General features: G+C 38.4%; 1 protein-coding gene across 1 annotated transcript in view; it reads right to left on the minus strand.

The window, feature by feature from the left end:
* HSD17B12 (hydroxysteroid 17-beta dehydrogenase 12) overlaps positions 1-26,501 on the minus strand; it is a 168,507-nt gene that overhangs the window by 50,744 nt on the left and 91,262 nt on the right. The window contains exon 4 of the mRNA XM_050758246.1: positions 5,235-5,342. Within this exon, the coding sequence (XP_050614203.1) occupies positions 5,235-5,342 (108 nt within the window). The remainder of the gene's footprint in view (positions 1-5,234; positions 5,343-26,501) is intronic.

Here is a 26,501-nt window from a genome sequence, read left to right on the forward strand (position 1 = left end):
CTTTGTAATTCTGAAAATATTAATTTTCTTTATTAAGCACTGACTGTTTGGTGCTTAACATTATTCAAACAAATGGGGTGTACCCTGGTGATTTATTTTTCTTATTATCCTTACTAGTTTCATTAAAACTTGGTAGAAAAAAATTCCTTCCTATGACTTAATATGGATTCCTAGGTCTTACTAGAAATCAATCTATACATAGAATATTTTAAGGAATGTTATAAAAGTGAGAATTGCATAAGCAAAGGAAGGAGACTAAGTTATTTTGCCCTTACTAGACAGAGGTGAGAGTAGGTGGGATCTGGATGGGGATGAGGGAGAGAAGAAAGTTGATGGAGCTAGAAATTCGGGTAATCATAAGAGTAAGAAAACATACATATCAGACCTCCCCACAACAAGTTCTAGAGGGTTATACCCACACTAGTGAAAGAACCATAAGAATGGAGTTGAAATATGACCTAGTAATAAAATTTAACTCACAGAAGTATTTTAATAGTTCCATCAAAAATCTTGAGAAATTAAAATTATAATCCAAGTGTAAAATATTTGCTAATAAATGTCAATAATAATTACATAAATCTTATGATTAAGGAGACATTTGTGGTAGAGTAGGAAGAAAACTAAACTTACAGCCCAGCTAATGAGATAATGTATGCAAAAGTTCAGCTATACACTTTAAAGGTTTATGTAAACATTAACTATAATTATTTTTATTATTGATTTGCAACCAACTAGAAATCAAAATCAAAGTTGTGTGAGTATCTTTCAATAAGTATCCAATCTGAACTGTTTAAGGGCAGTATAACTTTAAAGCAGGGTTTCTCAACCTCAGCACTACTGACATTTTGGACGGATCATTCTATGCTGTGGGAGGCTGTCCTATACACATTATAGGATGTGTGTTTAGTAGCATCCTTGAACTTTACCCACTAGGGAACAGTAGAACTACCCTCCCCTAGCCAAGAAGGACAATCAGAAATGTTTCAGAACATTGTCATACACTGCAAAATTGTCCTTGGTTGAGAACCACTGCTAAATGCTAAGAAAAATCAAGAAATTATACTTACAATTCTCTCATACAAACTGAGGATGAGAGATGGCCAAGGTGAACTAGAGTTGAGATGTCAAATACAGTAACCACTGGTCACATGTAGCTACTGAGCACTGAAAGTGTGGCTAGTCTGAATTGAGACATGCTGTTAAGTGGAAAACATATACTAGATTTCAAAGACTTAGTATTAAAAAAGAATGCAAAATATTTTAAAATTTTCTTGTATTGATTATATATTGAAATATTAATAATATTTTAGATATAATAGGCTAAAATAAAATACATTAAAATTAACTTCATCTGGGCCAGGCGCGATGGCTCACCTGTAACCTCAGCACTTTGGGAGGCGGAGGCGGGCAGATCACAAGGTCAGGAGATCGAGACCATCCTGGCTAACACGATGAAACCCTGTCTTTACTAAAAATACAAAAAATTAGCCAGATGTGGTATCGGGTGCCTGTAGTCCCAGCTACTTGGGAGGCTGAGGCAGGAGAATGGCATGAATCCAGGAGGCGGAGCTTGCAGTGAGCCAAGATCGCACCACTGCACTCCAGCCTGGGTGACAAAGCGAGACTCCGTCTCAAAAAAAAAAAAAAAAAAAAAAAAAAAAAAATAACTTCATCTGTTTCTTTTTACTTTAAAAAAAATGTGGCTATTAGAAAAGCTAAAATTACTATGTGGCTTGTGTTACATTTCTATTGAACAGTGCTGAGTTCATGCAGAAAACTATCGCTTGCTTCATGCTATCTATTCCAGGCAGCCTTTGATGAGAAGGAAGGAACTCAAAAGAGCTCTGTCTTCAGTTTTCTCTTTACATTCTCTCCATTCTCCTTGGATGATCTCCAGGCCCACTGCTTCAATGCAATTACTACTCATAGATGACTAATCGCCCAACTGTATCTGTAGAACAGAGCTCTACTGAAATCTAGATACATATATACATATACATACACACACACACATATATATATCTCCAACTATCAACTTAACAAGCCAACTTAGACATCTTAGAGGAACCCCAGATTTCCAGTTTTAAATGATCTTGACTCCCCAAAAGGCTCCTCCTCAAGGATTCTTCATTTTAGTAAATGGCAGTGTTGATGCAGATGCTCAAGCCAGAACCTGAAAGCATCCATAAATTTTCTCTTCTCCTTCCCACTTGGAATCTCTTACAAAGTCTTGCTTCATCTACTTCCTTTATAAATGTTTCTGGAATCCTTCTCTTTCCTACCCCACTGGCTAGGCCAAGCTACCATTAGTTTTCCCTGTATCAACTCCCCTGTCCCCCACATACTCTTATTACACCCTGTCCTTCCCTACTCAAAACATTTATCCCATAGATAACTATTTTTCTTATTAGAACATTACACTACATAAATAATGCAGTATAGCTTTCCTTTTTTTTTTTTTTTTTTTGAGACAGAGTCTCACTCTGTCACCCAGGCTGGAGTGCAATGGCGCGATCTCAGCTCACTGCAACCTCTGTCTCCCAGGTTCAAGAGATTCTCCTGCCTCAGCCTCCTGAGTAGCTGGAACTACAGATGTGCGCCACCCTGCCCAGCTAACTTTTGTATTTTTAGTAGAGATGGGGTTTCGTCATGTTAGCCAGACTGGTCTCAAACTCCTGACCTCAGGTGATCCACTCGCCTTGGCCTCCCAAAGTGCTGGAATTACAGATGTGAGCCACTGTGCCCAGCCCAGTGTAGCTATCTTGTTCATTGTTGTATCTCTAGTTCACTGACTGATGAAAGAAAGAAAGAAAGAAAGAAAGAATGAATGAATGAATGAATGAATGAATGTGGAGGGGCACAAATTGTTAACTCACAGCAACTTACTAAGGAACTAGGCTATCAAAACAATGGTTCATTAGTGTATGAGGCCTGGGAAAATATCAGTCCTTATGTCTAAATATCCGTGCTTATGCATTGATACAAGTGCTAGGATTCTAGAAACAGGGGAAAAGAGTTTAGAGACCATGTGTCCTGTATGCTCATCCTCAACAGATCTATCATGCCTAAACTCATATTGAAGCCTTTCCATATAGGGGGCAGGAAAGAACAGCTAAAGAGTTCCTTGTACAACCCTCCAGTCCTGCAGCAACCTGATGCCCAACATTTTCCAATGCCAATGCCATAGTCCCAGAGCATCTGCAGTTTCTGTGAAAAGCAGCTAAAGTTTATGTAAAACTAAACACAATTGTGATGAATTTAACTATTTCTGAAAGCAAGTCATTCTCTAAGAGCACAAGTTCAAGAGAAGCAGTAAAATTTTCTCCCTCAGTCTCTTTTCATTAGGGATTCTCAATCTCCCTTCCAGCCTAAGCTAGCCTGTATCCCCTAGTCCACCGCTAGTTTGAAAGAAGGTTAAGAGAAGTAAGACAGCTTCCATACTAACCTTAAGTTATGATTGCTGATTTGGATTTTTACAGATGTCGGTGGTGACTTATGCATTCCAGATCTAAGCTGAGGAAGTCAAGATTTTTTACAGATGTCAGTGGTGCTTTATGTATGTCAGATCTAGGCTAAGGAAGAGGAAATTGTGAAGGACTCCCGGCAATATGTATATTTAAGAACATGCAGACACAAAGGCAAAAACCAGACCTGTGTTCTCATTCATTTTTGCCTACTGGTCTTCCTATAAGTGAGGGAATAGTGGTGTCAGTATACGGGGCATGGTGATGTGTGATATGGACCAGGCAGGAGCTGGGAAAGGATAGCATGTGAAAGCCATGGTTAACCCCAGGTGCAACAGTAGTATGTGGGGCTATACTTGTTTAATTGATTTTTAACAACTGTCTTATCTATTATGGAAATTATGTAAAAGACCATTCTTTTATAGAATGAGGAAGGGAGGTGGGGTCTTTATGACTAAAGAAATGTTAGAAAATGTTTTTAAAAATTATCTTAATTTATCTGACTTTTATAGCCCAACTAAACAAACAATGGCAATTAGTTGGTTCCCACCAATTTTGGCAATGGGATAAACAGATTTAATGAGGAAGTTTAGTTTTTTTCGGAACTAGATGCCCTGTTTCTTTCTAGAAATGACTCTCAAAGAGTGGTGGGAAAGTTAACAAAGCCCTTTTTTTTTTTTTTCCTATGCAATTTTCTGAATTGTTTCCATAACAAAGTTCAATAATATGATTATCCAAATAAAAGCATCTGTTTCTGGTAGTAAGAGCAAGGTAGCTGAGATGTAACAAAAAGGGGTATAAGAAAAAAAAATACAAGACTGAACCCCAGCTGAATCACTCAATCTTTATGTGTCCTTCCCTTCTAAACAATCTGTTTTCAACTGGAGCAGAGCTCCACAGAGCAGATGAAATTTGGTCAGGGTGGAGTGGGAATCTTATTTGTATTTTTTTTTTATAAAGCAGAGATATACATATAGTACATTATTGGATATACAGTGTATTTTTGGTATTAAAATTTCATGAGAGTTGGATTAGGAGAAATCTCTAAAAAGTCTTCTCGGGGGGTAATAGTGAACAAAAGGCTGAATAAACTATTCTAAGCCTTCATTTCCTCAACTATATGGAAATGAGTCAGCACCATCCACCTTAAAGGATTATTGCACTATAACTACCATCAGTCCTATTATCTGTGAGCTCCACATTTATGGATTCAACCAACAGCGGGTCAAAAATATTGGGGAGAAAAGAGACAAATCAAAAAATTGGGGGGGATAAATTCCACAAAGTTCCAAAAACCAAAACTTGAGTTTACCAGCGTGTCTACACATTAAATCTGCACAAATGAAGTGAAAATGAAGTGATGTGTAGGCATTGTTTTAGGTATTATAAGTAATCTGGAGATGATCTAAAATATACAGAAGGATGTGCATAAGCTATATGCAAATACTAAGGCATTTCATATAAGGAACTTGAGCATCTGCAGAGGTCCTGGAACCTATACCCATAGATACCAAGGGACAACTGTATATCTAAATATACACAGAGAATAACAGAAATAACAAGGAAAATAACCAAAATTGTATGTTGTCAATACAGAACTAAAAACACAAATTCAAACGTATCATGTCATCTAGTGATATTATTCACTAATAATGTCTTAGGTAATCATAATACAATTTTCTCACTAGTCATTTTACCACTTAACATCCAAAGTCATAAAGTCAAATAATAAATATAAGAAGAATCTATAAATGTGGCCAAAATACAAACCTAAGATGCCGATTTCAAGACCAGCCAAGCCTGTTTTAATTTTATCATAAATATCTTCTAATGTGAAGTCAACAGCAATGGTTCTTGTCTCCACTTTGAATTTTTCTTCTAGGGAAAAAGAAAACACAAATGGGGAGAGTAAGGAAAATTAGTACATGGCAGTGAAGATTAAGGCATTTGATAGCATTATCCTTTCAGACGTTTCCACCCCCCCAATTTGATACAAAATTTAGACCAGGATAAATTTAAGCAATCATGAGACCATGATTGATGATATAGGGCCATGAGAGATATAGGACCATGAGAGATGATATAGGGTCAACACATTAGTCCTGCAATAAAAATTCCAGTGTCGTCACAGAGAACTGGCTCAATGTTCCTTAATCAGTTCTTCTTTTGTAAATCAATAATGAGAACTACTTTTAGACCCTTAGGTACAAATAATAAAACATGATTCATATCATAAAGTTATATACTCTTTAAATATCACTGGCTTTGTGATTTTAATTGTAAATTGGTGCTCTATAACTTCAGGAAGAAGTCTTCATGTTGTAAAATATTTTAAAGTGTGATACATTAAAACAAAAAGTCTATCTTATCACAACGGAAATAAAATGAAGAGGATCTTATTATAATTTGGGAACTTGGTTAATAGTTAATAATCACTACATTTTAAAATCCACACAAAATGCACAGTAATAAAGACATAAAGTGACCCAAGAAACACCTCAGTGTTCTACTTTACACAAGTCTATTAAGGTCCAAACAGTGCTGATGAAAATAATAGCTTCAGAAATGAGACCCTGAGGAACAAAACTCATCTGAGTTAATGTACAGTATTTACTTTTGCCTTCACTAGTCAGCCCCTGTGAAGAGATAGCACAGGCTTTGAGGTCACACAGACATGAGCACCAATTTCATTTCCACACATATTTGCAAAATGACTTTAAGCAAGTCACACATCTTCTTTGAGCCTCAGCATCCTCTTGCGAAAATGAAGATAATTCTACCTAACCAATGACGTGAGGCTCACATGATACCTATGGTACACAGAAGGCAGTCCATAAAGGCTAGACTTTCTTTCTCTCCTCAACCATCTCCACTCAGTTTACTTAGCCAAGTCCAGTGAGCTAGGAATGCTTATTCTTTAGAACTTGCAGAGAATTCAAAAGAATTAATTTTAAAATCCTGCTTCCAAAAATAAATCTTTCTTCAGTCAAAGTCAGTGTCAGCTCATCACAGAGTATGCGGGATTAATCCTCGTAGGAAGTATCTGTTCTTGACCTAAAAGGATTTCTGTCTAAAACTAAAGAGCTGGTTCATGAGAGATCTGATCCTTAGTCAGACTCAGTGAAAAGTACTGACCCTAGGTAGAAATCCACGAATAAACTGAAAAGAAGAATTGACCTAGAAAATACCTTATTTGGTGTTAAAGGTATACTTACTGTTCTAATAAAAATGAGTTATATGTGTGCTCATGTAGTGGGAAATTAGACACAGAGCTATAATTTCACAATAGCTGGTCTAATATGTCTACTTTAACATTTCACAGAATTTACCACCAGTAAATAAAGAATGCTGATTTTGTTACAGCCACAGATTCACAAGGGAAAACAAAAAGCCCCAAAACAAAAGGTTAAAAATACCTTTGATTAAATGAAAAACTTCATTCGAGAATAACATAACGTAAATTTATCTATTTATTTTGAAAAGCAAAGCATTTTTCCATACTAGTATTATGTATTGACATTCAGGAAATTTTCTATCAATAAAAGCCACCTCACAACTCCTGAACCAAATTCACTCTTCTGCATCTCACAGGATTAGATGAATGTACATACTTACATTGTAGAGTTTTGTATAGATATGTTGCTAAAAAGATTCAATGACACTTTTACAAAGAATGTTATTTAGTATTGAAACAAAGCAAGCTCTTTGTATTCACATTAGGATAAGCAAATGGCTTCTGGTACAAGTTTTTCAGGTTAATTAAAATATCTGAATTCATACCTAGATTTCCCAGAATCATAGATTCTGGAAAATCTAACTGAAAAGTGAACACTGCCTTTTTTAAAAAACAACTTTTCTTCACTGCCTCTATTGTGAGCCTTTCCTTTTTTTTTTTTTTTCTTTTAAGAGATTGGGTCTCAAGCCTGGGCTCAAGTCTCCTTAGTAGCTGGGACTACAGGCACACACCATCGTTCCCGGCTTTTCCTATTTAACATAGGTCAGACCATGATACCCACCTCTTCACAAACCTCCAGAGATTTCCATCTCACTCAGAGTAAGAGCCAAAAGGCGTTGGCAACAGCCTAATAAACAGCGTGAGTTTACTGAACTCACCTCCAGCTACTCTCCCCGTTGCTCCTCAGTTCTAGCCATAGGGGATCCTAGCAGTTGTTTAGATACAGAATGTTGTCCACGTACACTCAGAACGTAAACTTACCATTCCCTATGTTTGGAATGCTCTTCCACATCCCTTGTCTCTGTTGGGTCCTTGAGCAAATGTTACCTTCTCAGAGAAGCCTGCCTTGCCCACCCTTTAATAAATGCAACCATCTCCCCAGCACTCCTCATGCGCTTCCCTGCTTGATTTTGTTCCATTGTATTTACTACCTTCTAATATGCTAGGTAGTGTATTTTAATAATGTACATGCTTGTCTATACGTCTTGACTCAAATTAAGCTTCAAGAAGACAAGGACTTGGTTCTGTTTTGTTTAGTTGCTCAACAATGGCACAAATGATCTGGGATCTTTCCACCCTCCTCTTTTTTCCCTTAGGCTGGCTCCTTTTCTGGAAGGCCACTGCCATTCCATGCATCGCATGCAAACAACAGTGTTTGGAGGCAGAAATCGTATGTCTCTGTGATATGTCCCTTTTATAGAGAGAAAATTTCCCCAGAAGAATCCAGCAGACTCCCACCACGTTTCCTTTCCAAGGATTATGGTACGTGCATGCTACTGACCAGGGGCATGGGTGGGTGGGCTTTCGGAAATCTATGAACTGCCTCCACCTCCACCATCGAGTTCTGTCAATCAAAGATAGATGTGCATATATAAGAATAGGACAGGAACTGTCTCCTTCTGGGCCAAGGCAATTGAATAAGAATTATAATGGGGGGTTCTAGAAGGCTAAGGTGGGAGGTAGCTGGCCTATGTTACAAAGGAAAAGCCGAGAACGATGGTGTGTGGCTGTAGTCCCAGCTACTCAGGAGACTTGAACTTGGGGCTTGAAGACCAGCCTAGAAGTAAATCTAGGCATCTTCCCCCTTCCCATAGCCTATCACCCTGCACGTGACCCTGCCAACAGGAGGCAAGACAAATGGACAAGAATCCTCTAACTTTAAACATCAGCACAAGGGTGAATTAAGCACCTGAAACAGAAGTAGATACCAGATACCCATAACACAGCCCTCATTTCCACCTTCACACCTCCCCAACCTGTTTTTTTTCATAAAACCACTAGTCTACCACTCTCCAACAGCCCACCACTAGGGAAGAATAAGCACCTTACCAAAGCTTTTGGAGTAGTACTTCTGGAACTCTGATCCTTGACTGACTACAAAGGTCTAAGAAATGACGCAGCCTCTCTCTGTTTTCCAGAGTAGGAGTTGAAATAAGTTAAAATCAATATCCTACAAGTGTGTGGGATAAAGATGCACAAACAATTGGATTTGGAGGTTGCAATGAACATGAGATGAGCCACACAATCGCCCCTTCAATGAAACTGATGTTGCCCTAATTGTGGGAGCATCACCAGCAGAAAGCTTTTGGGTGTCAGCCTCAGCTGCAGAGTTGCCTTGTCCAGGATCACGCTCTTTCCATAGCATCCTCATCCAATGGCTGATCCAGGTGAACGTTTAAAATGATTGGACAGCTTGTACCTACAAGATTCTGATTCCAGAAGTATAGTCTGTTTATTATCTTATTTTTCTGTTCTTTCACAATGCCCTAGATTTAGTTATTCTAGATCTATAATGGGTTTTAATGTTTCTAGTAATGGAAGTCTACTTTGTTGTTCTTCTTCTTTAAAAATTTATTGCTTATCCTCACCTGTTTAGTCTCTGTTTTGATTGGGATTGCATTAAACATTTCAATTAAAGAATGACAATGTGGCATTTCCTCCGGGCTCTCCATTTATTCAAATGTTTTGTTTAAATGTCTCACAGTAAAATCTTGTGATTGCAAATTCTTAAAGAATTAAAGAATTCCATGATGAGAATAGTACACACCATTATATACAGATATGCAGTACTATTGATGCCTATTGACAAGCTGTCGGTATTTGAAATTGTATGAGCTGGCATCCCACTACTTACAGTTGTGGTTACATATATACAGTCATGACCCATCCCAACTTTATTTTCAGATGAAAATAATTCTCAGATGGTCTTGACCAACTGCCTCTCAGCCCAGTGGCTAAGACCAAACACCAAGAAGAAAAAAGCTGGTATGAACTACTCAAGGCAGTCAACTAACTAGAAATGGAGGCAGAAATGCAACTCTGGCATGAAAAGCGGGGAATGAAGCTAAGCTACACTGATACTATTCACTCCCTTTCTATCTACTTGCTCCACTGAAAACCAGATAACTACAATTGTGGAAAAGCAGAAAGCAAATATTATTTACAACAATAGTGCCATAGAATAATGAATATTGTCATTGGCCTCAAACCATTCCATCACCTGCAAGAGCACGTGCCCCACTCCTACAGTCACACTGCCGTTTACGACACAGAGTATTCAGAATTCATTCAAGGTCAAGTCTGGAATTGACAGAAAAGGAACTGAACCCTGCAATAGTCTCAAGATGCTGCTGAAACACCTCTCAATATTAAAACTCACACACTTTTAGGTGCAAGCCAAGAAAGGTGATAAATATATTCAGAATGGCCTTAGGTTTATCGTACTTCCAGCTCTGGCCATTATCATTTTCATTTTGCTCAACAAATTGGCATCTCCTTTTAAATTTCTCTTTCTGTAAGAATAATTTTATAGATTTTAGAAGGACTTTCCTCAAATTTTTGCCCTAGGTGGCTAGGGATATTAATCTGGGAATGTTACAAAAGAAGTCTAATCTATATACAGTTGTGTGTTATTTGTGTTTTTTTTTTTCTATTAATAAAACCAAAATATATATGTTGACACTCCTTTGTCCCTATATCTGCTCCAAATAAACAGCCTGCCTTCCCTTGTAAGTTTCAGGTACTATCCATTATGAAATTCCTGTCATATCACCGTTCCTCACTTTTTCCATATTATAACATTCTTTTTTTTTTTTTTTTTTTTTTTTGAGACGGAGTCTCACGCTGTTGCCCAGGCTGGAGTGCAGTGGCGCGATCTCGGCTCACTGCAAGCTCCGCCTCCCAGGTTCCCGCCATTCTCCTGCCTCAGCCTCCTGAGTAGCTGGGACTACAGGCGCCCGCCACCGCGCCCGGCTAATTTTTTGTATTTTTAGTAGAGACGGGGTTTCACTGTGGTCTCGATCTCCTGACCTTGTGATCCGCCCGCCTCGGCCTCCCAAAGTGCTGGGATTACAGGCTTGAGCCACCGCGCCCGGCCTATTATAACATTCTTATAACATTCTTTCAGATTCAAGTCATGTTACCGCATCCGTGGACATATTTTTCACTATTCCCGTTTCCTCCAAGGTAAAGCTACTTCCACTCTCTGCTGTGCTCCTAGAGACCTTCTATACAACCCTACGAGGCACTTAATATATTAAGCAAAGAGTCTGTTTCTTAAACAGGGAGCACTCTTTGTCATCTTTGTATTCCCTGCAGCTAGCACCATGTCTGGCATAAAGCAGAGGTCATTCTGCTCAATGTTTGTTAAATGAGTAAATAAAGCTAGGCCAACACGGCAGATTCATTAAAATCATCTTCTCAATACTTCTTGAATTCCTCCCTACAGAAATTACATTTCTTACATGCTGGTAAGAAATGTATGTATAAGACAGAATATTAGGCATATTAAAATGTAAGCTAGAGTGGGGTGCGGTGGTGCACGCCTGTAGTACCACCTACTCTGGGGGCTGAAGCAAGAGGATCACTTGAGCCCTGCAGTTTGAGACTAGCCAGGACAACATAGCAAGACTCCAGCTCTCAAAAAAAAAAAAAAAAAGGACAAATTGAGAGACAGTTCAGTTACTCCATCTGTCATACATGGGTCTGGACTATCATTCTCATATAAATTCAAACATTTTAGAGTTATAAGAAAGCTTAGAAACCATCCCATCTCACGAATAAAATACTCCAGGAGCTTGGCTCAGGGGCACATATATGAAGGTTGAGGATATTTTAGTCACGGACCAATCTCCCTTATTCCAGTCTTGGAAAAAGATAATGAGTTGGGGAGAGGAGACTCTTAGAGAAATAGCACTATATTCAATGCGTACCAATTTTAGCATCTTAAATCTAAATTCATAAAATTCAGTTTGTAACCATAAAAATGTCTCGCACCCTTTTTTTTAAAAAAAGCTCTCCATTTTCACATAAAATTATGTTTTACAGTATTTAGAGATTTAAAAGATGCAAGACAAGTCTTTTGTACTTTCTCTAATTTTAAGGGGAAAAAGAAAAAAATGAAGTCCCCTAACCAATTTCTCTCCACTTCCCTTCTTTTCCTGTCTTCTTTTCCCCACAACTCCCAGGCCTTACCTATCCTTACATCCCTATCCCTTGGGGTGAGACAACCCCCAACAAAGAAAGCCTGCCTAATATGGCTTTGGAGAAGGTGATTGTGTCCTAAAAGGGAATAATTGATCTGACTCCATTTTTAAAGGCCCATTTAATTACAATTAACAGAGATGCTACACAAATAATGGTCTATTTCCTTTTTTTATGTTGCCCTTGGAAAAATATTCATGACAATTTTAATCTCATATGAAGAGACCCACTTTCAGTCAAGCCAAAAAATTAATCATAGCTCATCAGGATTCTAACTCAAACCAAGCATTTCTTTATTTTAAGCCAAGGTTATTATATTTTTTTCATTATAGCCTCTTTAACTAGAACAAACACCTGCAATAAATAAAAACCTTATGCTGCGTGAAACTATTCTATTGATAGGACGTGAATAGGCCCCACCCTTTTGAAAGCTTTGAGTTCTACAGTTGGTCCAGGCATTGTAAACTCTTGGACAAACCACTCTTGAAGAAATTTTCATATAGCAATGTTGATTTTTCTGCACTTGGTAAGCAAAAGGTCCATAGAAGTATCTGAATTTTATCTTTGAGGGGAGAAAAAGGCAAAATATTTTTTTTTTTTTTTTTTTGAGACAGAGTCTCTGTCACCCAGGCTGGAGTGCAGTGACGTAATCTCAGCTCACTACAACCTCCGCCTCCCAGGTTCAAATGATTCTCCTGCCTCAGCCTACGAAGTAGCTGGGAGTACAGGCACCCACCACCATGCCCAGCTAAGTTTTGTATTTTTAGTAGAGCCAGGGTTTTGCCATGTTGGCCAGGCTGGTCTTGAACTCCTGACCTCAGGTGATCCGCCTGCCTTGGCCTCCCAAAGTACTGGGATTACAGGCATTAGCCACTGCTCCCGGCCCAAAACATCATTCTTAAGATTACAACACTTAAGATTCCAAGATGCTACTGCTAGCGATACGAAAGCAGAGTTCACTGGAAGAGCCTGGGATGCAGTTAGAAGCCCTGCACTTGAGTGCCAACTCAACTGGTTGTTGGCCTAAGGCCCTTCACTCAAGCCTTTGAACTTTCAAGAATACCATTTCTTAGCCTATAAAACCACAAAAAACAATACCCACCCTACACAGGTTTTTTTTTTTTTTTTTTTTTTTTTGAGATGGCATTTTTCTTTGTTGCCCAGGCTAGAATGCAAGGGCGTGATCTCGGCTCACTGCAAATTCCGTCTCCTGGGTTCAAGAGATTCTCCTGCCTCAGCCTCCCGAGTAGCTGGGATTACAGGTGCCTGCTAACACGGCCCGTTAATTTTTGAATTTTTTATTGGAGACGGGGTTTCACCATGTTGGCCAGGCTGGTCTCGAACTCCTGACCTCAGGTGATCCACCTGTCTCAGCCTCCCAAAGTGCTGGGATTACAGGCGTAAGCCACTGTGCCTGGCCCATAATAATTCATAAGTTTTAAATTGCACGCCATTCTAATTAGCATGATGAAATCTTGCACTGTCGTGCTCTTAGTGTGAATCATACCTTTGTCTAGCATATCCATGCTGTACACACCACCCACTCTTTAGTCACTTAGTAGCTCTCTTGGTTATCAGATCAAAAAAAGAGCATATATAGGTATATAGGGTTCAGCACTATCCACAGTTTCAAGCATTCACTGGGGATCTTGTGACATATCCCCTGCAGACACGGGGGCATTTCTCTATCTGGCAACATCTACAAAGATGGCTGCTTTACAAATAGTTGTTTTTTCCTTAATAGCATAGGCTGCTGTAGGTATAATCTGTATTGTTAACTCTTACCTCCTTGCATCAGCTGCATATTTTTTCAAGCTGACATGAACATCTGATTCTGCTTTAAAAAGTGATTCATTACCATATCATCCGTGGAATCAATGGTCATGATGTACTATTTTTAGCCTTGCCTTTAGCGTCCAAGTATTTCCTTGACTCAATTTGCTTGTAATTAACCTTTAAATTATTGTATGTTATCTATTCCAAGGTGTACATTTTAATTCACTTTTCATCTCTGAAATCAAGGTGTTTCATAATTGATGGCAAGTCAGTTTAATTGGTGAATTTTCCTTCTTGGTGGTTATAAGCTGCATCGTTGCTTCATGATCAATGGTATCTCAGATTTAATGAAAGAAGCCTGGGAACCTTGCTGACAGTCACCCTTCTCTCTCTCTTTTTGGGAGGAGGGGGCGGTGGGCAGTAGGACAGGGTCTCTCCCTGTCACACGGGCTACGGTGCAGTGGTGTGGACATGGCTCACTAGAGCTTGGACCTTCTGGGTTCAAGAGATCCTCCTATCTCAGCCTCCCAAGTAGCTGGGACCACAGGTACATGCCACCATGCCCATCTAATTTTGGGGGTTTTGTTATATTGCCCAGGCTGGTCTCAAACTCGTGGGCTTAAGTGATCTGCCTGCTATGAGCTCCCGAAGTGCTGAGATTACAGGTGTGAAGCCACCATGACTGGCCCACCCTTCTCTTTAATGTCACCAAATGACCTGGGTCAGCTTCCAAATGCAAAATTCCCAGTACTCTAGGGATCATAATATTCCACCACCACTGGTAGTCAAAGAGACAAAAAGATTTCCCATTCTAAACCAAGGCCCATGTGCTCATTCATTTAATCAGGAGCACGGCCAGTTACAATCTGGCAAAGCATCTCACTCCCTAAACTGTAAGCTCTATGAGGGCAGGATCTGTGCCTGTTTTTTGCTCTTTACTACTGTATACTCAAAGCCCAACAGTACCTGGTACTTTATAGGAGCTCAATAAATGTTTTGATTGAGTAAATTCAAGAAATACATACTAAGTCGTGCCCATGTGTCAGGCTTCACCCTGAGGACGATAACAAATACCCTCAAATAGGTTATATTTGGATGAAGGAGATATGTGTAAATCCAATTGCTGCTCTAATAAATATAAACAAAGCATCAAAGAGAAAGCAACTCATTCTTGCAGAGTGCTATTTTACATAGTAGGTAACATTTGTGTGGAGTTTTTGGTGAAGAGTAAGAATTGGCCCTACCAAGAAAGGGCAGATGTTGGCAAAAACAGAAAGCACAGAAAACGAATAGCATATTTTAAGAATCTCCGTGGATGGCATATGTGGTGTACACAGAGAAGCGGAAAGAAAATTTGTAGATGAGAGTTGGTGGAGGTTGTATGGTCCAAGATAACAAACAGGACTAGCTACTTAATTTGTGGGACCCAGTGTAAAATAAAAATGTAGGACACCCTTGTTCAAAAGTTATTAAGAATTTCAAGATGGCAACAGCAGAGCAGTAAACCAAGTATGGACCATTCTAAGTATGGGGCCCCATGCAAATGCTCAAGTCACAGGCCTATGGAATCAGCCCTATAACAAGTTTCTATTTCCTCCTGTGTGTTATAATTACTTAGGAGAGGTTATTACAGTGAGAAGTTACAAGATCACACTTCTTTTTTTTTGAGGAAGGAAATGACAGTGGCAGAGTAGAAGATACACAGCTTGTTATAAAAAGCGACAGGTGGCAGGCAGAGAACAAAGCAGCTGCTTCATTAGTCCCGTGAGAGAGGAGGGTCCCATGGAGAGAGAGACAGCAGTGGGAAGAGGAAGGCAGGCTGGGCTGGGAGGGCCTTCTGAGTGACAGCCTGCAGGACTTTACAACTGAGCAGACAAACAGCTCTACGAAGAGAGAGAACACAGTGGTTTTATACATTTGCTTTAGAAATTGAGTTAATGAAACGTCACATTTTATAGCTAAAACAGTCTTTCTAGTTCTGCATATGAGGCAATGCTCCTGTGATTATGTCCCAGCATTTTTTTAATCATATGAAATGTGTCTCTCTGTTATTTTTTAGTAAAACGAGTCTTTCCTTGAGGTAAGTTGCTTCTCTCTCTTTGTTAGCTTGAAAAAGGAAATGACTACGAAGATTTGGGCCAGAGCTGACCAATTTTCCATGCAGGATAACTGTGACCTACAAATCAAGTCAGAAAGCAAAAAGAGATATTCTTGTAACCCAACATACTATTTCTCCCTTCTTCTTTCACGCATAAAGATTGCTAAAGTTAATTAGAAGTCAAATATCACACAGTACCTTTATTTTAAAAATGCTGATTGAGCTAATTTTTTTTTAAAGTAACCTCTTTTTATTTTAACCTGTCACTTTGTTCTTACGAGATTCCACTCTGGTTTTGTAAAATCTTGCCACAGGAAAAAAGCATTCTTTTCAAAGGTCTGGATCTCCCACTTTGGTAGTTAGAAAAAAGAAGCTTAACAGTTGATTTTGTTTCTTTTTTTTTTTTTAAAAAAAGGGAACTTTGGGGCAGAAAACTCACCATAAAATTTAAAATAGCTATTGAAATGAGTATTTACTTTGTTATTAGTAGTAGTATCTTTGTTTTTCCAAGACGGAGTCTTGCTCTGTCACCCAGGCTGGAGTGTAGTGGTGCAATCTTGGCTTACTGCAACCTCCACCTCTCAGGTTCAAGCAATTCTCCTGCCTCAGCCTCCCGAGAAGCTGGGACTACAAGCACCTGCCACAATGCCCGGCTAATTTTTGTATTTTTAGTAGAGATGGAGTTTCACAATGTTGGCCAGGCTGGTCTTGAACTCCTGACCTCAGGTGATCCACCCGCCTCGGCCTCCCAAAGTGTTGGGATTACAGGTGTCAGTCACTGCACCCAGCCAGGTATTTACTTCATTGCCATTTACACTTAGATATAGTTCAACAATATTTTGTCAAGAGTATAACAATCTTTCTGTTCAACACAGAAAACACCCTCATGTATCAAAATAGCATAGTTTTTACATATTAATACAAAATAAAAGCAAAGGCAGTTGATACACAATCTGTTCTCCTATACTTTCAGAACAAAGAATAAGAATTTGAAGGCAAGGCTAGGTGGCTCACACCTGTTATCCCAGCACTTTGGGAGGCAGAGGCAGGTGGATCACCTGAGGTCGGTAGCTCGCGACCAGCCTGCCCAACATGCTGAAATCCAGCGTCTACTAAAAATACAAAACTTAGCCTGGCGTGGTGGCACACGCCTGTAATCTCAGCTAGTCTGGAGGCTGAGGCATGAGAATCACTTGAACCCAGGAGGTGGAGGCTGAAGTGAACCAAGATCACCACTGCCCTCCAACCTGGGCGACAGAGCAAGACTCTGTCTCAAAAAGCAAACAAACAAAGAATAAGAACTTGACACAAGTCATTTTGACCCTAAGATTCCCTAAAAGACACAGAGATACCATATAAAATGTATAGAGATATAGTTAACATTCTACCAACAAAACAGGAGTAATAATACAGTTATCAATTTCTGAGCATCGACTATATGCCAAGAATACTACTAAATAACATTAAGTTATCCAATCTGTACAAGAACTTACTGGTATATTGCTGAAGTTTAAAATAATTATTCTCACAAATATCAGTTTTCAACACTTGAAAGGTCATGTTGTTTTTTAAATTTTGAAATAATCTCAAACCAGGAAAGCTGCATATATTCTACAAGTAACTTTTTTCCCCTGAATCATTTTAGATTAAATTGCTGACATGATGCCCAGCACCCAAAAATACTTTGATGTAGTGGTTCTCAAAATGTGATCCATGATCCCTGAAGAGTATAAAATACTGATATTCTCTGCCCTCTTCACTATATTGAGAAAAGCAAGGGTGGGTAAAACTGCTACAACCTAAACAAGAATCAAAGCAGTGGCACCTTGCTGTATTGGAAGTCATTGTATTCTTCACATGTAAAAAAGAAAAAAATCAGTTTCATTTAAAAATACCCCTTGATGAAGCAGTGAAAATCATTACTTTTATTAAATCTCTATTTGAGTACAAATCTTTTTAATGTTCTGTGTGACAAAATGGAAGGTTTGCATGAAGCACTTTTTCTGTGTTCCTAATACAATGGCTGTCTTGAAGAAAAGCATTTGTGCAATTGAGTCGTGAGCTGAATTAGCCCCTTTTTTTCACGCAACACCACTTTATATGAAAGAACAACTGACAGAAAAACGATTCTTATTTGAATTTGGCAGGCATATTCTCAAAAATGAATGAGGTTAGTTTGTCACTTCAAGGAAAACAAGCAACAATATTTGCTGTCCATGATAAAATTTGAGTTTTTAAATGAAAATAAGAGTTTTGGAAAACTTGTATCCACCCCCATCAGCTTAAGAGAAAAAACTTTTCTGATAAGATTGGAGGTAATATTAACAATTGTGATTATCTTTGATACTGTGTCAACATTTGGAAGATCTGCAAAATTCAGGAACCAATATTTTCCAAGAGATAAAGTTACAAAGTCATGATGGATAAAAGACCTATTCAGACTGTGAGGTAGAACAATGAATTTAATATTTTAATGTCACTGAGTATAAAAAATTGATATAATTTCAGATTTCATATTGCAACTAACTTTTAAGAAGCTTTCACTTAGAATGTTTTGATGTACCAAAAGAATATCCACAATCATCCAAAGAAGATATTAAAATAGCTTTCTCTTCTCCAACTACGCATCCATGTAAAGCCAGATTTCCTCCTACTTCAACCACAATAACAAATTGCAGTAGACTGAATGCAGAAGTAGATATGCAAATCTAACTATGTTTTAGACTAAACTATGTTTGGACTAGAGCAAGCTCTGTTCTAGTCACATCCTGGAAGCTGGCTAGTCTACGCACAGCTGAAGCTTGAGGACTCCTCAAGCAAGTACATGTAGTTAAAAATCTTAAGACTAATAGTTTTCCTGTAATATTAACTGCTTTTCCCAGGAAAGGACCTCTTTTGCCCTTGCTAGATAGGAATATGCTGTACATTGCTTTGTTGTTGTTATCCCCCTTAACCATGCTAGAAGAAACACCTATCTGTAGAAAGGTGTCCCCGGCTGGGCGTGGTGGCTCACACCTATAATCCCAGCACATTGGGAGGCTGAGGCAGGCGGATCAGGAGGTCAGGAGGTCAGGAGATCTAGACCATCCTGGCCGACATGGTGAAACCCCGTCTCTACTAAAAATACAAAAAATTAGCCGGGCATGGTGGCAGCCCTGTAGTCCTAGCTACTCGGGAGGCTGAGGCAGGAAAATGGCGTGAACCTGGGAGGCGGAGCTTGCAGTGAGCTGAGATTATGCCACTGCACTCCAGCTGGGGCAACAGAGTGAGACTCTGTCTCAAAATAAGAAAAAAAAAAAAAAAAGAAAGAAAGGTGTTCCCACTGTATACACACTACTTGGTCAAGGAATCCAAACCCGTCTGGCCCAGCAACAATTCTGAGTCTTTAAGTCATTCTTTAAGCATATAAACCAGAAGTTACCAGAGCCTCCTCCTTTAGCAAAAAAAAAAAAAAAAAAAAAAACCTATTTACTCAGCTGGCTGAAAACACTGTCAGCAGCCTAAGCATTTCCTTATGTTATGTTTATAGAAAAGCTAACATGAGAGACCAATAGCCTTAAGAAGCAAAAAAGTTAATGCTTCGAAATAATTTTACTTTAACTGACTCTTTCCCCAAACAGATGCCCACAAGTTCAAGCATCTGACTCTTAAAAACTTCTATTATTAAGAAATATTATGTTGCTCGCTAAAAAAAGGCTTTTAAGACCCAGTAAAAGAACTAACCTGCTTAGGACATCATAAAGTTGGAACATGTGCCTGTACAGGTTTAGCACAGGTTTAATCCTAAGTGTTTATTTAGAAAAACAACTTCCAGCTATAAGAAGATTTAAAACCCTTATTATAAGTATACTGCTAGTAATAAGAACTTGCTTGCTGCTTCCCTGTGTATTACCCTTGCTCCTTCTAATGATAAAAGGTTTTATTGCTACCTTGGTTCATCAGAAAACTTCAGCACATGTGTATTACACGAATCACTATTGCTCTGTCTCACAAAGAGACTCGGAAAGTAAAAATAAAAGTGAGAGCTTCCACTAATAAGTGGATTTCTCAAAGGTGGGGAATAAGCAAGGAGACCACCACTTCTCCTGCTGCCCTCCACCCCCACCTGCCCTTGCCTAGTTTATAAGACAGGGAAAAAGAAAAAAGCAAAAAGTTAAAAAGAAACAGAAGTAAGATAAATAGCCAGATGGCCTGGCATCACCACCCAGCCCTGGTCGTTAAAAAAAAAAAATAAATAAATAAATAAATAAATAATAATAATATCAATCCCTGACCTAAACTACTTGTGTTATCTGTAAATTCCAGACATTGTATGAAAAAGTATTGCAAAACTTTCTGTCCTGTTAGCTTATGCATGTAGCCCCCAGTCACATTCCCCATGCTTGCTCGATCTATCATGACTCTTTCACACGGACCCCTTAGTGCTGTAAGCCCTTAAAAGGGCCAATGATTTCTTTTTGAGGGAGCTCAGCTCTTAAGATGCAAGTCTGCCAATGCTCCCAGCCGAATAAAGCCTCTTCCTTCTTTAATCCGGTGTCTGAGGAGTTTTGTCTGCAACTCATCCTGCTACAATGCCAGATATTAAAAAGATTTTGTAAATGTAAAACAATGTGATTGTTCTCACTACATTTTGTTTTGTTTCAGACTATATAGTTATTTTCCCTCAAAATGTGTAGTGTTAACATGTAAAGGGTTTATTGTTATTTTTAAGTGAGTTAAATAATTATTTTTAAGTTTCTCAGTTTCAATTTATAATGTGATAAACATTGATAGTGGTATCCTATGTAAACAAATGCTCTTTGGGGATGATTTCATGTCCTTTGCAGGGACATGGATGAGGCTGGAAACCATCATTCTCAGCAAACTAACACAAGAACAGAAAACCAAACACCGCACGCTTTCACTCATAAGTGGGAGTTGAACAATGAGAATGAGAACACATGGACACAGTGAAGGGAGCATCAAACACCGGGCCTGTTCAGGGGGTGGGTGACAAGCAGAGGGATAGCATTAGGAGAAATACCTAATGTAGATTACGAGTTGATGGGTAGAACAAACCACCGTGGCACGTGTACACCTACGTAACAAACCTGCATGTTCTGCACATGTATCCCAAAACTTAAAGTATAATTAAAAAAAAGGTGGAAAAAAAAAAAAAAGCTCTTTGGAGTCCTCAATAATATTTAAGGGTATAAAAGGGCTCTGAGACTAAAAAGTTTGAGAATGCTGCCTTAGTATGTACTTACTACAGTCTCCTAAATGATACAATACAACCATCGAAATCAAGAAATTAACATTATGACTAATTAGTATTGATGAATAATTACTATCTTGTAATCCTCAGAGCCTGTCAATTTTTACTAGTTGTCCCAACAATATCCTTTACGGCAAAAGGATCCAAATCAGAATCAACTGATGCATTTAGCTACCATTCTGGTTAGCCTCCTTCAATCTGGAACAGTCTTTTGGTCTCTCCTTGATCTTCATATCCTTGACAAATTGAAGATTACAGGCCAATTACTTTGTAGAATGTCCCTCAACTTAGGTTTCTATAGTTCCTCATGATTAGACTCAGGATATGCACTTTTGGCCAGAATATCACAGAAGTGATGCTGTGTTTCTCACTGCATCCCATCAGGTGGCACATCATTTTGATTTGTCCCAGTACTGATGATGATAACTTTAGTCTCTTATTAAGGTAGTGTCTGCCAGTTTCCTCCACTAAAAAGTTACTATTTTTCCCTTTTTAATTTGCAAGTTTTTTTTGTATCCTGTGGGAAGATACTTTGAGACTACATTAAATCCCATTCCTTGTAAAAATTTCATTTCATTCATTCACCTATCATTATTATGATGGGCGGTGGGCTCATGCTTTCCTTTTTATTTTTGTTGTTGAGACGGAGTCTGTCTCTGCCATCTAGGCTGAAGTGCAATGGTGCGATCCTGGCTCACTGCAACCTCCACTTCCTGATTCAAGCAATTCTGCTGCCTCAGCCTCCCGAGTAGCTGGGACTACAGGCTCGTGCCACCATACCCAGCTAACTTTTGTAGTTTTAGTAGACGGGATTTCACTATGTTGGCCAGGCTGGTCTTGAACTCCTGACCTCAGGTAATCCTCCCGCCTTGGGGTCCCAAAGTGTTGGGATTACAGGAGTGAGCCACCACACCCGGCCATGGTTTCCTATTTTAATCGACAGATTAAAATTTGTTTCCATCATTTTAGTTTTAATGCGCAATTTGTCCAGGTTTGGTTAGAAAGCGTCCCTTCAAGCTGGTTAGTGGGAATCCCTTCAAGTATCTTTGACATATATGCTGCATAATACAGGCTGATTAAATGCTGTAATTTAAGCCTTGATTTGAGAAGAGTTTTATTTGTGACCTTTACTTGGTGGATAAAGGGTCTAAATAAATATGTGAGCTTTGTAAGGGCAAAACAGTTTCTTAGTTGTTCATACTTACTGAGTTTCATGCTGATGATATATAGGTAACTCCATACTTTGCCTAAAGCATTCCCAGAAAGTGTATCAAACACATATTGAAAAGTAGATCATATGTGCCCACAGAAACAATTTTATAATTGGAATTTGTTATTAAATCAATCATAGTTAAACCTAATAACCATAACATACACATATATAATACCGTTAGTCTCTAGAATAATTTAAAATAGTAAAATTATGTTCCCAAATACTAATTGTCTTAAGGATCCAATAACTATAAAGCATATAAACAGCTTATAAAACTGTGACTATCAGATCACAAATTTGGCCTTAAAATGCATTAGTTAATTACACTTAATATATAATAAAATTTCATTTTTAAAATTCAGCAGAATGACTTGGACAGTAAGGAAAGTTCCTAAAATTGTTGGCAAAATATTCTGTGTGTATATATATACATATATTTTTGTAGGAATAGACGTTTTACCATTTGTTTTCACAAGAAGGTCCATGACACTCAAATAATAAGTAAGTTTGGTTTTCTTACTGCCCAGAGATAGCCACAGTGAAAGGTCTGGGCTGTTATCTTGCAGACTTTTTTTGATGTGTATCTACATGTTATCTACAAACAGAATTAGTTCATGAATTTTGGCATTTGTATAAATGTGGAGTACTCTTTTTTTAAAACAAAAGACAGACCAGACTTTCTCTAAAAATGCTATTCTGCAACTTGCTTTTTTTTTCACTAAAGATGACCTTCCACGTCAGCATATACCGACAAACATTTTTAATGATTTCATAGCATCCCTGCATAATATTACATAGAATAGCTATGCCATAATTTCTTTAATCAGGCATCAAAAACATAGTGTTAGGGGTGCAGATCAAAGGAAGAATTCATTGTATTGGAGAAGGAGATTGTATCATGGAAAGTTAAGAGCAACAGAATAGGTGAAGCTGGTGAATTCAGAGGAACTTTTATAGGTCACCAAGACCTTATAAGGAGGTGTTGGGGGGAAGACAATAGAAGAATGGGGAAACTGCAGAATGCTTATATTTGTTACCACCAAAGCCAAAAACACAGTTTGAGGAGAAGAGGTTATAGGTGCGACTAGGCTGCATGCACATATGCCCCAGATTCTGGGATTCCTTCTCATGCCAAAGATATAACATTTTTATTATAAAATATACATATCTGTTATAATATATATAAAAAATAAAGTATGTAAAACAAATCATAATCCAAGGCAGGGCCACATATAGTTTAGTTAAGGCCACCTTGTGGAAAGGTGCAGGAAGAATTTGAGAAAAGATGTACCACAGGCAACAGCGAAAGGCACAAAGTCATAAAGAAAAGAATGTGAGTAATACATTAAAGAGCCATGCGGAGCATTCTGGAGTATTTGTGAACCCTGGTCACCTATTTTATCCCAGTGGCAATGGTAAAGACAGGTGATAAGTCATGTTCTAATAATCTTTATTTAGCTTCTAAACATTTTCCTTAGAAAGACTAAAAACAATACATACGAGATGATATCCTGAGCGGCCTAATTGATGTATGGTTATGTAACATATGTATGGTATGCACATATATTACATATGTAACATATGTATGATAAGAATATCATACACATAGGCCAGGGACAGTGGCTCACACCTGTAATCCCACCACTTTGGGAGGATGAGGCAGGCGGATCACCTGAGGTCAGGAGTTTGAGACCAGACTGGCCAACATGGTGAAACCCCGTCTCTACTAAAAATACAAAAAAATTAGCCAGGCATGGTGGCAGATGCCTGTAATCCCAGCTACTTGGGAGGCTGAGGCAGGCGAATCGCTTGAACTCGAGAGGCGGAGGTTGCAGTGAGCTGAGAACACGTCATTGCACTCTAGCCTGGGCAACAAGAGTGAAATTCTGTTTCAAAAAAAAAAAAAAGAAAGAAAAAATAAGAATACCATATGCATGAGATGATATCCTGAGCAGCAGAGAGCGTGTGAGGTAATATGATACGCAGTAACAGGGAGTGGAGAGGACACTGGGGGATGAGAGGGAGCAGATCACTTGCATCCTGCTACCAATACTTCCCATGAAATCTCAGAGACTATCTCAAATATCCAGGCCAGAAAAATTATTTTGCAAATGCCAATGGATTACCAATAATTCTGCAGCCACTTAGGATAAAAAATGAAAAAAGAAGCCAAGTTTTCTTTATCAGTAGGTACTAGATACTAGGATGATAAACAGCAGTAAGATGAACGAAATTCAGTAACTCTCCTTGAACATCCTACCCAATGGGAAAGCAGTAATGCATCATGTGGAAGATATTTTGCACACTGTTCAGGGCAGGTGGCAGTTTTATTTCTCATTTTGGCCCATTAAAGCAAGGAACATACTATACCAGCAAAGGGAAAGACTGCAAGTTAAACTCGCCTTACATTCAAAATGTTCTCCAATACATTCTCATTTGATCCTTAAAACAATCTTCTCACTTATGTGGAACACACAGTCTTCAATCACAGTGTGAATTCAGTCACATCTGTTTTACACAAAGTACAATAGACAGCCAGGTATCTCGGGCCACAAAGATCCACAGAGGAAGATGCAGATGAATCTGGGTCTCCTAATGACTAATCCATGGTCACAGCATCATGCTCCGGTAACAGCTCTTGGTATTTTAAAGAACATGCTGCATAAAACTAATGTTGTAAGTTTATTTCCCATTCCAAAATAGAACATTGTTTTTAAGCCCAGATTTCAGGCAATTTCAGAATCTTAGTAATTCTTAATAATTAGTAACTAGGATTCAGTCAAATTAATGCCTATATGAAGAACTGATAAATGCCTATTATGTTTTCGTTAGAATTTTTACTGCCCACTTGGTAGATTATACTCCACACCATGTCCTCTCCACTAATTTAAGCAGGCTTCATTTCACATCCACATATTTGAAACTAGATGAAGATAAAGTGAAAAAAGATAAATTCTATCTCATGATTTAAAATGTAAGGCAAGCCATAAATTTTGAAGGTCAAAATATTTCAGATGAACCTCAATGAACTGCCAAATTCTAAAATATTACATCATCTTTAAAAAAATTTGAATCAAAGAAAATAAAGTTTCTACAATACTACAAAAAGCTTTCAGTAAATACATATTCTAAAATGCTCAGTGTTTAACATTTCATTCCTATGAGATTATAAATATTAAAATTAGTTCACAATACAAAAGATATATTATTTTTTAATAAACTAATTTTTACATGGTATGTATACTTGTAAAGAGAAAAACTTTAAGAAATAAATTTGAGTTGCAAATAAAAGTGGATTTACAAAGTAGAACTTCATAGAATGGAATATAAACTTTGTGTTAACAAAAGAGTTGAAATCTAAAAAAAAAAAAAAAAAAACAACATCTTAAAATTATTTGTTCAAAACTTCTCTGGATCAGGAGCCACCAAACGATCCCCGACAGTATGCTCTGTAGTTGGGCACCTGGATCCAAAACCTGCATCTGTCACTCATCAGCAATGTGAACCTAGGACTACGTATTAGTTTTCCACTGCTGCTGCATCACAATTACCACAGAACTTGGCTGTTTAGAACAATATATATTTATGATCTCTCTGTTTCTGTAGTGTAATTGACTCCTCTGCTCATCGTCTCATCAGGCTAGAATTTCATCTAAGGCTCAGGTGCCACTTTCAAGCTCACTGGTCGCTGACAACTCAGTTTCTTGCAGTTATAAGACCGGGGTCTTCTGCTTCTAGAGGCCACCTGCCATTCCCCGTCACATAACCCTCCCCACAAGACGGCAGTTTACTTCTTCAAGGTCAAAAGATGAGGATTTCTCTTGCTTCAAGTCTCCACTTGGGCCCTCTTTTTAGAGGGCTCACTTGACTGGGTGAGGCCCACCAAAGATAATCTCCTCCTTAACTCAAAGTCAACTAATTAGGACCTTAATAGTATCTATAAACTCCCATCAGTTTTGCCATATAACGTAACCAATCACAAGAATGGCATCCATGATGCTCGCCAGTCCCACCTAAACTCAAGGGCAGGGAATCACATGGGGTGTATATACCTGAAGGTGAGAATCTTGGGAAACATCTTAGAATTCCACCTAGCTTAGAATTCTTACCCCTCTGCATCTTACTTGGATCATGTCTCAAATGAGAAAAATATAAGTACCAATCTCAAAGGGGTTTTCAAGGATCAGTGAGTTGATTTCTCTAAAGCTCTTAGAAGAGTCTCCAGCACATTTAATTGTTATAGAAATAATGACTTGATA

This window comes from Macaca thibetana, chromosome 14, assembly GCF_024542745.1.
Source record: "Macaca thibetana thibetana isolate TM-01 chromosome 14, ASM2454274v1, whole genome shotgun sequence".
NCBI lineage: Eukaryota > Metazoa > Chordata > Mammalia > Primates > Cercopithecidae > Macaca > Macaca thibetana.